Source organism: Stegostoma tigrinum, chromosome 9 (assembly GCF_030684315.1).
Source record: "Stegostoma tigrinum isolate sSteTig4 chromosome 9, sSteTig4.hap1, whole genome shotgun sequence".
NCBI lineage: Eukaryota > Metazoa > Chordata > Chondrichthyes > Orectolobiformes > Stegostomatidae > Stegostoma > Stegostoma tigrinum.
In genome coordinates, this window is record NC_081362.1 from 97,303,512 (window position 1) to 97,318,934 (window position 15,423).

At 44.6% G+C, this 15,423-nt stretch overlaps 1 protein-coding gene across 1 annotated transcript; it reads left to right on the top strand.

The window, feature by feature from the left end:
• The first annotated feature begins 269 nt into the window (after positions 1-269).
• On the top strand, positions 270-15,017 carry LOC125455085 (sodium channel subunit beta-2-like). The gene is made up of 7 exons (XM_048536632.2): positions 270-460; positions 1,919-2,263; positions 2,391-2,525; positions 2,723-2,796; positions 10,010-10,051; positions 10,154-10,197; positions 14,055-15,017. The coding sequence occupies exons 2-6, from the start codon at positions 1,999-2,001 to the stop codon at positions 10,169-10,171; spliced, it is 534 nt and encodes a 177-aa protein (XP_048392589.1). The 5' UTR covers positions 270-460; positions 1,919-1,998; the 3' UTR covers positions 10,172-10,197; positions 14,055-15,017.
• Positions 15,018-15,423: the final 406 nt, after the last annotated feature.

Sequence of the window (15,423 nt, forward strand, 5' to 3'; positions counted from 1 at the left end):
TGCCCATGTGCTGAGCAGCTGTAACCATGTGGGATCCGAGCAGTAACACAATTTTCTTCCTTTGGGCTCTTGGCTTTTCTGATCTTCTGTTATTTCCTGTGCACAGGTCCTCATGCATGTCCCATTCTCGTTCAGTTCCCGAAAGTTGTGAAAGTAGCAGAGGGTAAAGCTGTGCATCTTCAGTGCAGTTTGGAGAGAAGCAGCAGAAATAACACAGTGGAGAATTACACTGTCCATTGGTACCACCCCGAAAACAAGTCGCACATCTTATTGAGCCACTTTGCAGGCGGCAGCGTTTACCGATCAAAAGGATTCTCTGAGCGGTTCCAGCTTTCCAGAAATGTAACCAGTAACAGTTACATTCTGACCATCAGAGACCTGAAGCTCACTGACACCAACACCTACATCTGTGGGATTTGGGGAAATATTTTTGGAAAAGGAACTCGACTAAATGTAACCAGTAAGTACCTTTTATATTATCTAGGCTTTATCTCAAATAATGTCATCACATAACTAATTAATTGCAAAATAGTGGCTCACAAATGTCTTGCTTTTGTAAATCTGAGCAATAAAGTACAGAATGGTATAGACTTCAATATTAACCAGGGAACTGGGGCAAACTCTCCAACGGTTGGAGTCATACTTGACAAGTGGTTGTTGGAGGTCAGTCATCTCAGCTCCGGGGCATCTCAGCAGCAGTTCGTCAGGGTAGTGTCCTCAGCCCAACCACCTTCACTGCTTCATCAATGACGTTCCCTCCATCATAGGGTCAGAAGTGGGATGTTCGCCGACAACAAATGTTCAGTACCATTCACAACTCCTCAGATACTGAAACGGTCCAGGTCCGTGGCCACGAGATTCAGGAACAGATTCTTTTCTGCTATTATCAGACTTATGAACAGGGTTCTCAAATGTTAATTCTGATTTCTCTCTATCTGCACCTTCTATGTGGCTGTGACACTATATTCTGCACGTTGTTCTGTCACCCTAATGCGCTGTTTGATACGATCTGCCTGTAGTGTATTCAAAACACTTTTGACTGTATCTCAGTATGTGTGACAACAATATATCAATCAATGTCCAAATGCAGCAAGGCCTGGGCAATATCCAGACCTGAGCTGACAAATAGCAAGTAATATTCACAGCACACAAATGCCAGACTATGGCCATCTCCCAAAAGGGACAATCTAATCACAGCCCCTTGACAGTGAAAGGCATCACCATCATTGAACTTCTACTACCGACATCCCATCAGATACATTGGAAAACCATCCCCTGTAAGTTCCTCTCCATCCCACTCAACATCCAGGCTTGGAAATATATCACCATTCCTTCACTGTCGCTGGGTCAAAATCCTGGAATTCCCCCCTAATGGCATCGTGGGTCAACCTACAGCAGGGGGACTGCAGCAGTTCAAGAAGGCAGCTCACCCTCACCTTCTCAAGAACAACTAGGGTCAGGCAATAAATGCTGGGCCCAGCCAGCGACACCCTCATTCCTGGATTGCATTAAAAAAAATTGTAATTTCAAAACTCATGACTTTATTTTTCAATCCCTTCCTGACCTCACTCCTCCCCATCTCTGATCGCCACCATCCATAAGGATAATATTAATATTTGCGTTCTTTTCATTCTGGACCCTTAAGCATCCCCAGTTGTCATTTCTTCCCATTGACAGCTGGTCCAAACTTTGTTTTATAAAGCTCCTGCAATGCTCCATTTGACACTTCCCATCATCAACGGTGCTATATACAAAGAAATTTTTGTTGATCTGACTCAGTAACAAACTTAACACAACTGGTTCAGTCTTAGCTCATTGTTCAACATCTATCTTGTGTTGTTAAAACTGAGCCTTTGAAAACTGACAACACTGATTTTTGGACTAGATTCTAAGTTAATTGATGCTTTTTCCCTTAAAGGTGCAAATGCCCCAAACCTTCACCAGTATCTGATCCCAGAACATGTCACAGAGGGACACACTGTCCAGTTACAGTGCACCATGAGGAACGCCGCAGTGACACACACCGATGTTCACTGGTACCGGGAGCGAACAGAGAATAACACAGAGTGGGTTTTAACATATGATGTGAGGAACATCACACAAAGGAGCCCTGGATTCACTGATCGATTCCAGTCTTGCAGAGACCCCTCCAATAACAGCTTCATTCTGACCATCACAAACGTGCAGCCCAATGACACTGGGGTCTATTACTGTAAAGTGTGGGGAGATATCAATGGGAATGGATCCCAGCTGACTGTAATGGGTATGTCCTGTTAACACAATCTGCATCAGGCCTCACATTGTGAGATGGCTGGAAAATATCCAAAATTTGAAATAATTTAACAGGAAGCTCTGTTTGCTCACAATGCCCCTCCTTTCTCTATTTCCAGTTCCTGCAGTGGAAATGAACAGAGAGTTGTGGATAGTCTGGATCAGTGTGGGAGCTGCTGTGGGAGTTACTGTCATCGCTGGAGCTGCTCTTCTCTTCTGTATCAGATGCACTCGGCCTGGGAAACAGTCATCCTGTAGGTGGAAATCAATCTTTCACTGAAACAATATTAATAAGGAATGATCCAGTTTGAGTGAATGGAACCACATATTGAAGTTAAATGAGAATGAACACCAGAATCAGATACAAAGAGAAATGTTTATTATTGTCCTCCGGTGATTACTTCACTCTGTTTGTGCATCATTTAAAAGTAAACACTGTCCTCTTTTGTAGCTTCTCCCCAAGATACTAGAGAACACAGTCTGATGCTGGAATATGAAAACATTTCTGATTTCAGAAACACAAAGGTAAGTGGAATCAGGCTATCAGTTTCCTGCTTTTCTCTGTTATAGCAGCTTCGTTGTTGTAGATATGAAGTTTTATTGACCTTTCGGTATCACCTCAGTACTGCCTCAGTCCTGGTTGTGAATGTCAAAAACATGGGTCTCTGCTCACCTCACCACTGGTCACAGTGTTCCAACATTCCCTTAGTAATGCCAGAGCTGTGCATGGCTTTAAACAAGCACACATCCCTAACAACATCACAGTGGTTACCATTGACCCAAAACTCTACTGGACTTGCTGCATCAATACGCTGGCTGCAAGAGCAGGTCAGAGGCTGGGAATACTGCAGTAAGGAACTCACCCTCTGACTCCCCAAAGCCTGCCCACTATAAAGCCATAGACATGTACACTACAGAGAAAGTTCTTTTAGCCCATCATGCCTACATCAGTCAAACACGGCTACCTAACTGCTCTAATATCATTGCCCAGCACTCGGTCCATAGCCTTGTGTGGCTTGGCATTGCAAATGCACATCTAACTATTCCTTCTATGTTATGAGGATTTCTACCTCTACCACCCTTACAGGTAGTGAGTTGCAGATTCTCACCATCTTTTGAGTGAAAAAGATTTATCTCATGTCGTCTCTAAACCTCCTGACCCTTCCCTTAAATCTATGCCCCCTGGTAATTGATCTCTCCATCAAAGGGGAAAAATTCCTTCCTGTCAACCCTGTCTTCATTCCTAATAAAGTTATCCCTCTCAATCATGTCCCCCCTCAGTCTCCCCTGCTCTAAGGAAAACAACCCCAGTCAATCTAATCTCTATGTAACAAACTTCCCTGCACAGGCACCATCCTGGTAAATCTCCCTCTGCACCCTCTCCAGTGCTGTCACACCCCTCCAATCATGGGGGTTCCAGAACTGCTCACAATACTCTAGCAGGGACCTCGTGTTTTACACAGTTCCAACATCACCTCCCTGTGCTTAAACTCTAATAAAGGCAGGCATACCATGTGCCTTCTTAGCCAGTTTATCAAGCTGTTCTGATTCCCTAAGAGACTGGGGGGAATGTACACCAAGGTCCCTCTGATCCCTCATGTTTCCCAGGGTCCTACAGTTCATCGTCTATTCCCTTACCTTGTTTGTTCTGCCCCAGTGCATTACCTCACAATTAACCAGATTGAATCCCATTTGCCATTGATCAGTCCATCCGACCAGTCTGTCTATGTCCTCCTGCAATCTAAGGTTATCCTCTTCACTATTGACCACTGTGAACCTACCTAAACCCTCCTGCGTTCAAGTCTAAATCATTTATACAAAGCACAAACATCAAGGGCCCTCACACAGATTCCTGTGTAATCCCACTGGACACAGGCTTCCAATCACATGGTCACCCCTTAACAGTCACCCTCTGCTGCTGCTGCTACTTGGCCGGCTGTAGATCCAATTTGCCGAGTTTCCTTGGATACCCATGGGAACTGCCCTTTACAACAGTGTCCCATGTGGGACCTTATCAATAGTCTTGCTGAAATCTGAGCAGACTATGTCAAAAACATTGCCCTGTTCTACATACACAGTAACTTCTTCAAAAAATTCAATCAAGTCTGCTAGACATGGCCTCCCTTTAACAAAACCACGCTGTCTGCGATTAAATAATCCCTGCCTCACCAAGTACAAATTAATTCAGTCCCTCCGAATTGCTCCCAATAGTTTCCCCACCATTGAGGCTAGACTGAGCAATCTGTACTTCCCTGGTTTATCCTTGTTCCCTCCTTGAATAACAGCACCACACTGACTGTCCTTCAGTCCTCTGGCACTTCTCCTGTAGCCAGAGAGGAATTGGAAAATTATTCCCAGTGCCTCTGCTGTTTGCTCCATTGTCTCCCTCACCAGCCTGGGATACATTTCCAGCTTGGAGATTTTTCTACTTTTAAGCCTGCCAGACCACTCAGGCTCTCCTGTCTGTCTGTGTTGATCTCTGTAATGGTATCACAGTCCTTACCCCTGATCTCTGTACCCACATTGTCCTTCTCACTGTGACACACAATAACCTGACCTACATCCGCTGGCTCCACATACTTGTTTTCAATTCATTCACAGGTTGAGGGCATTGCTGGCTAGGCACATTTATTGCCCATCCCTAATTACTCAGAGGGCAGTTAAGAGTCAACCACATTGTTGTGGGTCTGGAGTCACATCTAGTCAGGACCAGGTAAGGATGGGAGATTTCCTTCCCTGAAGGGCATTAATGAACCAGATGGGTTTTTTCCGACAATCGACAATGGATTCATGGTCATCATTAGATTCTTAATTCCAGATATTTAATGAATTCACATTCCACCATCTGCTGTGATGGGATCTGAACCCAGGTCCCTGGAATGTTATCTGCGTCTCTGGATTAACTGTCCAGCGATAATACCACTAGGCCATTGCCTCCCCTATTACCATGTGGCACACCATGGGCCCAACTCTTCCCCTAGTCATCCTTTTACTCTGAACATACCTGAAAAACTCAGGGTTTTCCTTTCTTTTATCTGCCAGTACCTTTTCAATGCCCCATTAGCCCTGCTAATCTCCTTTCCAAGTTCTCTCTTGGACATTCTACACTCATCCAGGGATTTGGCTGTTTTGAGCTCTCAGTATCTGCCATAAACCACCCTTTTTCTCTTAATCCAGTGCTGTATATCCCTAGATAGCTAAGATTCACAGCATTTGATAGTTTCAACCTTTTACTTTACAAGGCACAAGTCAGGAGTGTGATGGAATACTCCCCACTTGCCTGGGTGAGTGCAGCCTCAACAACACTCAAGAAGCTTAACACCATCCAGGACAAAGCAGCCGCTTGATTGGCACCACATCCGCAAGCATCCACTCCCTCCACCACCGACACTCAGTAGCAGCAGTGTGTACTATCTACAAGACGCACTGCAGAAATTCACCAAATATCCTCAGGCAGCACCTTCCAAATCCACGACCACTTCCATCTAGAAGGACAAGGGCAGCAGATGCATACAGGGTGTGGTGTTACCATGTATCTGGTGGATGGAAGTGGTCATGGGTCTGGAATGTGCAGCCTGAGGATCTTTGGCGAATTTCTGCAGTGTACTGCCCTAAATGAGTTTTTTGCTTCTGTCTTTACGAAAGAAACCAACTTTGTAGTGAATGAAACCTTTGAAGAGCAGGTGTGCATGCTGGAATGGATAGAGATAGACGAAGCTGATGTGCTGAAAATTTTGTCAAACATTAAGATTGACAAGTCGCCAGGCCCGGATCAGATTTGTCCTCGGCTGCTTTGGGAAGTGAGAAATGCAATTGCTTCGCCACTTGCGAAGATCTTTGCAACCTCGCTCTCCACTGGAGTCGTACCTGAGGACTGGAGAGAGGCAAATGTAATTCCTCTCTTCAAGAAAGGAAATAGGGAAATCCCCGGCAATTATAGACCGGTAAGTCTCACGTCTGTCGTCTGCAAGGTGTTAGAAAGGATTCTGAGGGATAAGATTTATGACCATCTGGAAGAGCATGGCTTGATCAAATACAGTCAACACGGCTTTGTGAGGGGTAGGTCATGCCTTACAAACCTTATCGAGTTTTTTGAGGATGTGACTAGAAAGGTTGATGAGGGTCGAGCTGTGGATGTGGTGTATATGGACTTCAGTAAGGCATTTGATAAGGTTCCCCATGGTAGGCTCATTCAGAAGGTCAGGAGGAATGGGATACAGGGGAACTTAGCTGCTTGGATACAGAATTGGCTGGCCAACAGAAGACAGCGAGTGGTAGTAGAAGGAAAATATTCTGCCTGGAAGTCAGTGGTGAGTGGGGTTCCACAGGGCTCTGTCCTTGGGCCTCTACTGTTTGTAATTTTTATTAATGACTTGGACGAGGGAATTGAAGGATGGGTCAGCAAGTTTGCAGACGACACAAAGGTCGGAGGTGTCGTTGACAGTGTAGAGGGCTGTTGTAGGCTGCAGCGGGACATTGACAGGATGCAGAGATGGGCCGAGAGGTGGCAGATGGAGTTCAACCTGGATAAATGCGAGGTGATGCATTTTGGAAGGTCGAATTTGAAAGCTGAGTACAGGATTAAGGATAGGATTCTTGGCAGCGTGGAGGAACAGAGGGATCTTGGTGTGCAGATACATAGATCCCTTAAAATGGCCACCCAAGTGGACAGGGTTGTTAAGAAAGCATATGGTGTTTTGGCTTTCATTAACAGGGGGATTGAGTTTAAGAGTCGTGAGATCTTGTTGCAGCTCTATAAAACTTTGGTTAGACCGCACTTGGAATACTGCGTCCAGTTCTGGGCGCCCTATTATAGGAAAGATGTGGATGCTTTGGAGAGGGTTCAGAGGAGGTTTACCAGGATGCTGCCTGGACTGGAGGGCTTATCTTATGAAGAGAGGTTGACTGAGCTCGGTCTCTTTTCATTGGAGAAAAGGAGGGGGAGAGGGGACCTAATTGAGGTATACAAGATAATGAGAGGCATAGATAGAGTTGATAGCCAGAGACTATTTCCCAGGGCAGAAATGGCTAGCACGAGGGGTCATAGTTTTAAGCTGGTTGGTGGAAAGTATAGAGGGGATGTCAGAGGCAGGTTCTTTACGCAGAGAGTTGTGAGAGCATGGAATGCGTTGCCAGCAGCAGTTGTGGAAGCAAGGTCATTGGGGTCATTTAAGAGACTGCTGGACATGTATATGGTCACAGAAATTTGAGGGTGCATACATGAGGATCAATGGTCGGCACAACATTGTGGGCTGAAGGGCCTGTTCTGTGCTGTACTGTTCTATTTTCTATGTTCTATGTTCTATGTACTTTGTAGATAGCACGCACCCACTCACCATCCTGACTTGGAAATATATCACCGTTCCTTCAATGTTGCTGGGTCATAATTCAGGAATACCCTCCCGAAGGGCATTGTGGGTCGACCTACAGCACATGGGCTGCAGCGGTTCAAGAAGGCAGCTCAGCCCCACCTTCTCAAGAGGCAAATAGGGACGGGTAGTAAATGCTATGACATCCACATCCCACAAAAAGGACGGGATGTGGCAGTGTGATTAAGGCAGGAAACAGTGACCCCAGGTTTCCAACAGATAGCTCCTAGCCTGCTTGAACAAAGAGTCAGATCCTGGGAGGATGATGGGCCTTAGTGATGAATTAAGTATCTTAAAGTCATGGCACCTTGCCATGACAGAAACCTTGCAAAAAGAAATTGAAATTTACATTTGATTTGAATGGAAGAAAAATGAATCCAACACTAGTATTCCAAACTGAAATAAAGGGAACTTATGTGGCCAGAAAGCCAAGAGATTTCTGATGTGAGCTAGCATACTAGACTCCCAGGCTAGGAGATAGACCAATAGAGACAAAATGGCAGACACTAAGGGAGATATTTCAGTATACCTAGAATAATTGTACTCCGACTATAAAGAAAAATTCTGAAGGGCCAACACACCACCTCTAGTTAACTATAGAACTTAAGGAAAACATCAAACCTAAGGAAACATCATCTAACAATACAAAGGTGAGCAGCAGGTTAGACAATTAGCCAAAATATGAAGAATGCTAGAAAATGACTAAAAGGCTATTGAGATGGAAAAAATTAGAGGAGAAGAGGAAGTTAGCTAGAAATGTAAAAATGAATAACAAATGCTTTGGTAGGCATGAAAAGGAAAAATGTAAATAAAAGTAGATGCTGGTCTGTGAGAGAGAGTGTGAGAATGTTGATCCAATTGCAGATAAGGAAATGACAAATGAAATGCACTAACATGTTTCTTCTACCCTCACCACTGGGGTTACACAATCACATTCCAGTTCCAAAGAGGAGCCAAATTCGACTCAACTGTTGACTGTTTTTCTCTCCACAGATGCTACCAGACCTGCTAAGTTTCTCCAGTTATTTTAGATTTTGAGCATCCCAGTATTTTGCATTTATCTCCAATGGATTTATTGGTGATTATATTTGTAAGCTTTGAGAAGCATCTGTTTTGTTTTTCCTTTATTCATTCATGGGATGAGACTGTCACTGTCCAGGGTAGCATTTATCACCCGTCACTAAATGCCCAGAGGGAAGTTAAGAGTCAACCACATTGCTGTGGGTCTGGAGTCACATGTAGGCCAGACCAGGTAAGGGTGGCAGTTTCCTTCCCTAAAGGATGTTAGTGAACCAGATGGGTTGTTCCAAAAATTGGCAATACTCTTAATTGCAGATTTTTAAAAATTGAATTCAAATTCCACCATAGATAATAAGGTGTAGAGCTAAATGAACACAGCAGGCTAAGCAGCATCAGAGAAGCAGGAAAGCTCACGTTTCAGGCCTAGACCCAAAATTCATTTCTGAAGAAGGGCCTATGCCTGAAACATCAGCTTTCCTGCTCCTCTGATGCTGCTTGGCCTGCTGTGTTCATCCAGCTCTACACCTTGTTATCTCAGATTCTCCAGCATCTGCAGTTCATACAATCTCTCAAATTTCACCATTGTGGGATTCGAACCCAGTTCTCCAAAACATTATCTAGATCTCTGGATTAACAATTTGATTATAATACCACTATGCCATTGTCTCCCCCTGATATTTCAATATATCCTGTACTGTGTCCAGTTCTTCAATATCCTTTTGCTGGAGAACTTGCCACAATCCTCCAAATCTTCAAACCAGGTGAAAATTAAACAAGTTTGTAGTTCTTGTGAATGATGAACAAGATGCTAAACATCAGTGCAAACCAGTGAAGAACATTGTACATGTGACAATGTGTACACTGCAGAGCCATAACAAGACTTTTCATTGGAGAAAAGGAGGAGGAGAGGGGACCTAATTGAGGTATACAAGATAATGAGAGGCATAGATAGAGTCGATAGCCAGAGACTATTTCCCAGGGCAGAAATGGCTAGCACGAGGGGTCATAGTTTTAAGCTGGTTGGTGGAAAGTACAGAGGGGATGTCAGAGGCAGGTTCTTTACGCAGAGAGTTGTGAGAGCATGGAATGCGTTGCCAGCAGCAGTTGTGGAAGCAAGGTCATTGGGGTCATTTAAGAGACTGCTGGACATGCATATGGTCACAGAAATTTGAGGGTGCATACATGAGGATCAATGGTCGGCACAACATTGTGGGCTGAAGGGCCTGTTCTGTGCTGTACTGTTCTATGTTCTATGTTCTATGTTCTAAGACTCTATAGTACCTATTTTACAATCTGTCAGTCCAGAGTTTCTATCCTTCAGTAATTTATATCATTCCATTTGGTTACAGAAACCAGATGATGTCCAAGTTGATGCTAATCAGATTTATATGGTAAGGAACCTAAAATCCAGTCAGTTCAGTCATTCCAAGCAACAATGTTCTATCAAAAAGTATTCATTCGTGTTTTTGTTTTCTCTCCTTTCTGTTAATAAGAATGTGCCTTCAAAATGAGAAGTTCCTTCCTGATGGCTGACCAGGTAGGTTCATGTTAATTCCAGGCGACCTTCATATGCGTGATAGGGGGACATCTTTGACATTCAGTTTACAGCAATGATACCTGGGCTTCAGGAGTTAGGTTATGAGGAGAGATCGTACAAATTACGCCTGTTTTCTCCATAATTTAGAAGGTAAATGGCTGATCTGAGCAAAGTCTTCAACGTATTAACAGGAAAAGACAGGGTAGATGCAGATAAGCTATTTCCACTGGTTGGGGATCCTAGAATTAGGGGCATACTGTGAGAATTTGGACCAGGCTGTTCAGGAGTGAGGTTACAAAGCACTTCCACACACAGAGGGCAGTCAGTGTTTGAAACTGTCTTTCACAAATACCGGTGGATGTTGGATCAGTCACTAATTTTAAATCTTGGTCAGATATGTTTCTTTTAAGCAAAAGATATTAAGGGATTTGGGTCAAGACAGGTAGACGGAGTTAGGCCACAGATCAGCCACGATCTCAGTGAATGGTGGAACAGGCTCAAGGGGCTGAATGGCCTACTCATGTTCCTATGTTCCTCTGACGCTGTATTTTGATAGCGGTGTTGCCTGTCGTTACTTGCCATGCCAAGTGTGGAGATCACAACGCTTATAATCTGCAGGTTTTACAATGTTTACAACCCTGGGGGACAGTAATAACATGTTTGTACAATGAAGGGAAAGCTCCAAACAGCTGATTTAGTGTGTAAATTGCTGGTGGTGATGAGATGTGGACAGTCTGACATTAACAGGAAGAAATATGGGAAAAAGGAAGGTCCACAGGCTTCAAAAAAAAAGCTGATGTAGAAGATAATGATGGATCCAGAATTTTTGGAACTCCTTGGTGTAATTTCTGTGCAGGTTCAGAATGGCTACTGCCACAATAACATGATGACTCACCAGGAATGCATCTTTACACAGAGGGGAAAGAACAGTCTACATTTACTGATTGTCCATGTTAGACCCAAAATGCACAGTCTGTACCAGCAGCACTGTACACTGACTCAGTGGCTACTCACTTGTTATTGAAAGAGAGCCATTTCATTTCTGGGCTACATTCATGAGAAACATTGCGAGGAAAAGGGGGTTTGATGTGCAGAAGCGGAGGTGAGGTGATGTTGATGTGAACAGGGCACTGAAAGAGAGTGAACGCGTCATATTCTAGATAGCACTACGATTTAAGAAGACCCAGAGTTCAGCAATGTTGTAAACTGTGAGGAAATGGTAATGGAGCTGACGAGGGTGTTGACCTACTGGTGAAATGGGCAGGCACACGACAGATGGAATTTAAAGCAGAGAATTGTGATGTGAAGTGCAGATGAGGGTAAATAGCAGAATTTTAAAGGGAGGGGGTGGCAGGTGTGAACAGAGACAGGAACCTGGGGCTATTGCGCTAAGCTGTGCTCCTAGCTATTTCTACTTCTGGAAACTGAAGCTGAACCGGGCTGTTTGCAATCGGAGTGTCATCTGTGTGCTTAGGATGGGTATCATCTGTGTGCAATTGCTCGGGCTGCCCATCTCAATCTCCCAAATATGACATGGCAGCTCACCTACCAAAGCTCACTTGCTCCGGTCTCCCTGTTGTAGGAAAGATATTGTTAAGCTTGAAACGGTGCAGAACAGATTTAGAAGAATGTTGCTGTGACTGGAGGGTTTGAGCTACGGGAACAGATTGAATAGACTGGGGCTATTTTTCATGGAATGTCGGAGGCTGAAGAGTAACCTTATAGAATCTTATAAAATCATGGGGAGCATGGATACACTGAATATCCAAGGTCTTTTCCCCAGGGTAGGGGAGTCCAAAACTTGAGGACATAGGTTTAAGGAGACAGGGGAAAGATTTAAAAGAGACCTAAGAGGCAACTTTTTCACTCAGAGGATGGTATGTGTATGGAAGGAGCTGCCAGAGGAAGCGGTGGAGGCTGGTACAATTACAACATTTAAAAGGCATCTGGATGGGTACATGAATAGGAAGGGTTTAGAGGGATATAGACCAAAGACTGGCAAATGGGACTAGACTAATTTTGGATCTGTGATTGGTATGGACAAGCCAGACCAAAGGGTCTGTGTCTTTGAAAGGATAAACATCGATTTTAAGTATTAGGAGGAAACACTAGATTTCCTGAGCACCTACAGCCAGCCCTCTGGAGGTCTACAGAGTGATGGACTCCAAACTGACCCAACAATGGTTCCCTCATCCCCAGCCCAAGACTGAGGGAGAGGTGAGGGTGGGTGGGAGGTGGTGGGGGGTAGAAGCAGGCGCCACCTGGTCCCACGCTCTCCAATTAGCCCACAGTCAGCACAGAGTGGTGAGTTCACTTTAATCAGTGTGTTTCTCCCCTAACTCAGACATGAGATACTGAAACTGAGGGCATCTCTCCCAATATCTTCGTCATGGAGTTTACCTCATGGGGGAGGAGACCACCTAGTGGTGTTATCGCTGGACTATTAATTTAGAGACCAGGTAATGTTCTGGGGATCTGGGTTTGAATCCTACCATGGCAGATGGCAAAATTTGAATTCAATAAAATTCTAGAATTAAGAGTCTAATAATAACCATGTGTTGATTGTCAGGAAAAACTCATCTGATTCACTTATGCCCTGTAAGGAGGGAAACTGCTATTCTTACCTAGTCAGGTCTCCATGTGACTCCAGACCCGCAGCAATGTGGTTGACTCTTAACTGCCCTCTGGGCAATTAGGGATGGATAATAAATGCTGCCTAGCCAGCAACACCCTCATCTTGTGAACGAATGAAAAAAAAAGGAGTTTATAGATGCATGAATTATCAGGGAATTAAGGTCAGGGCCAGATCAGCCAGGACCTTAAAGAGTGGTGGACAGTCTGGGAGGGATTGACTGGCCTATTCCTGCTCCTATTTCTAACATTATTATTTGTCACCTTCTGATAATTCCAACATTCATCTGATCTATTCTCGAGACACCTAATGCTGGCCTGAATCTTGCTAACTGTGTTCTCACTCTCATCAAGTCCCATTTCCCCCATGATCACTGACCTACACTGACTCCTGGTTGAACAACATCCCAATTTTTAAATTCTTAGTCTTGTTTTCAGAACTTTCGATGGCCTTTTCACTTTCTATCTCTGTAATAACCTCCTGCGACTTTCTGGGATTTCTACCCTGCTCTAATTCTGGCCGTTGGTGTATTCTTATTTTAATCACATTCTCCTGTTCCTGTGGCTGTCTGGAACCTAAGCTCTGGAACCTCCCTCACTATACCTCTCCACCTCTGCCCCTCCCTCCCTTTCTTCCCTCACCCTCTGCACTTCTCCATTTCTTTCACTCACCTCTACCCCTGTGCAGCTCTCCACCATTCCCACATTCTCCCTCAACTTTCTCCCACTCTTCCCTCCAACTTTCCCCATCTGTATCTCTACACATCTCCACTTCTGCTTTTCCCTCTTCTCCTCTCCAGTGCTTTACCTCTCCATTTCTCCATTGCTCCAGTTTGTGTACAATGTTCGTCTCCTTGCCTGAGAAAGGGTACCATTTTAGATTTTAAATGCCTTAAGGGCTATGGGGAGAAAGCAGGAATATAGCACTGAGATAGAGGGTTGGCCATGATCAGATTGCTTGGTGGAACAGGTTCGGAGGGCCAAATGGCCTGCTCCTGCTTCTAGTTTCTACATTTCTACCTTTCTATCTCTCTATTCCACCATCCTACCACCTACTCTTATCTCCATTACCTCATCTCTCCAACTGTTCACCTTTTCATACCTGTCCCTTAAAGCATTAACCAGGTTAAAGGGTACTGTATCAATGAAAGTTAACTTGTCCCTATTTTAAATGAATGACCATGCCAGTCACTGGCCTTTAACCTATTCCTATTTGATTTGAACAGACAATGAACATGAACTTCAATACTGCACCAGTTGGAACAGCATTTCTTGAACCTATGGAAGGATCTCCTTGCTCATTTCCTTGCTCCTCAGCAGCAGCCTCTAAATCACCAGGACTCCCACTTGCTGTAGGTTTGTCTGTAATCAGTAGACACAGATTGGATCACACACTCCTCTCCTGCATTTCTGTGAGCCTAACCCTACCCTGATGTTAGCGATGATTCTAAATGACTGCTCCAGACTGAGGAACAAATCCTTCGAATGTACAGCTCAATGCTCAGCGCCCACCTAGCGTCACTGCAATCATTTCTGAGGATTGAACCTTTCAGTAGGGCCTGTACTGGCCTTGAAGTGGGGAAGGAGAGCTGGAGAACCACCAGAATAATAACAGCATTACTAGGATTAAATTATGAGAACGGGTTCCATAGATTAGGTCTGTACTCCCTTGAGTTGGAATAATTGAGTGGGAGATTTAGTTAAGACATTCAGGAAGTGGATACAGAGGAATTACTAATTGTTGAGGATCAAAACAACTGACTGAATCTTTAAATGTGACCAATTAGAGATGAGGTGGTTGTGAATTTGAAAGAGTTTTCCCCTCCCAGTGACAAACAGTGACTGAGCGTGAACTGGCCTCTGTCCAGGCATGGAATGTGTCATCTTGAATATCCCATCTTTGGCTGGCAGTTTCATCAATCTAAGCAATTTAATTACAAAAAAATATCCAGCAGGATTCTCCTTCTCCTGCTTTCTGCTCATCCCTTTATGGAGGTCTGTCCCTCGTACAAGCTGTGACCAAAATGTAACCTCTTTGTCCAGATCCTGGTCTGTTTGCTGTCCTTGAAGAGAGGCGATTAGATTACCCTGTGAACACACTGTTCTGTAGCATGACCTGACCCTGACACAGGGGTCAGACAGTTACATCCTGGGAGCTAGGTGGGAAGTGAGGACAGCTGCCTTTAGAGACCAGCTGTGATGGCATGGGGGGGTGGGGGGGGGGGTGTCACGCCCATTATCTGCCATCCCTTGCTGATGATGGGACAGGAACTAAATGCCCTGTGTCCTTCAGCCCATTGAGACTCATTGCTGGTCAATTCATAGCTGCCCAAAAGCTGGCCCCATCCCCAGTGGGACTTTACCAGCAGCACAAGCGGCATATTCCCACCCAGAGCAGGTCACCTGATGTCTCCCTGAGGATTTAGGGTTGAGCTGAGAATGGGAGGTCCCTCCTAAAACAAGGAGCTTGTGGTCCAGGTCACACCTTCAGAACATCAATGGCCTGCTCAGCTGGAAGACTGCTCCCTCCTATGACCAAGTGCCTGAGCCCACATTCACCAAAGAGGTTTATCTCCATGATCCTCAATCTCACCC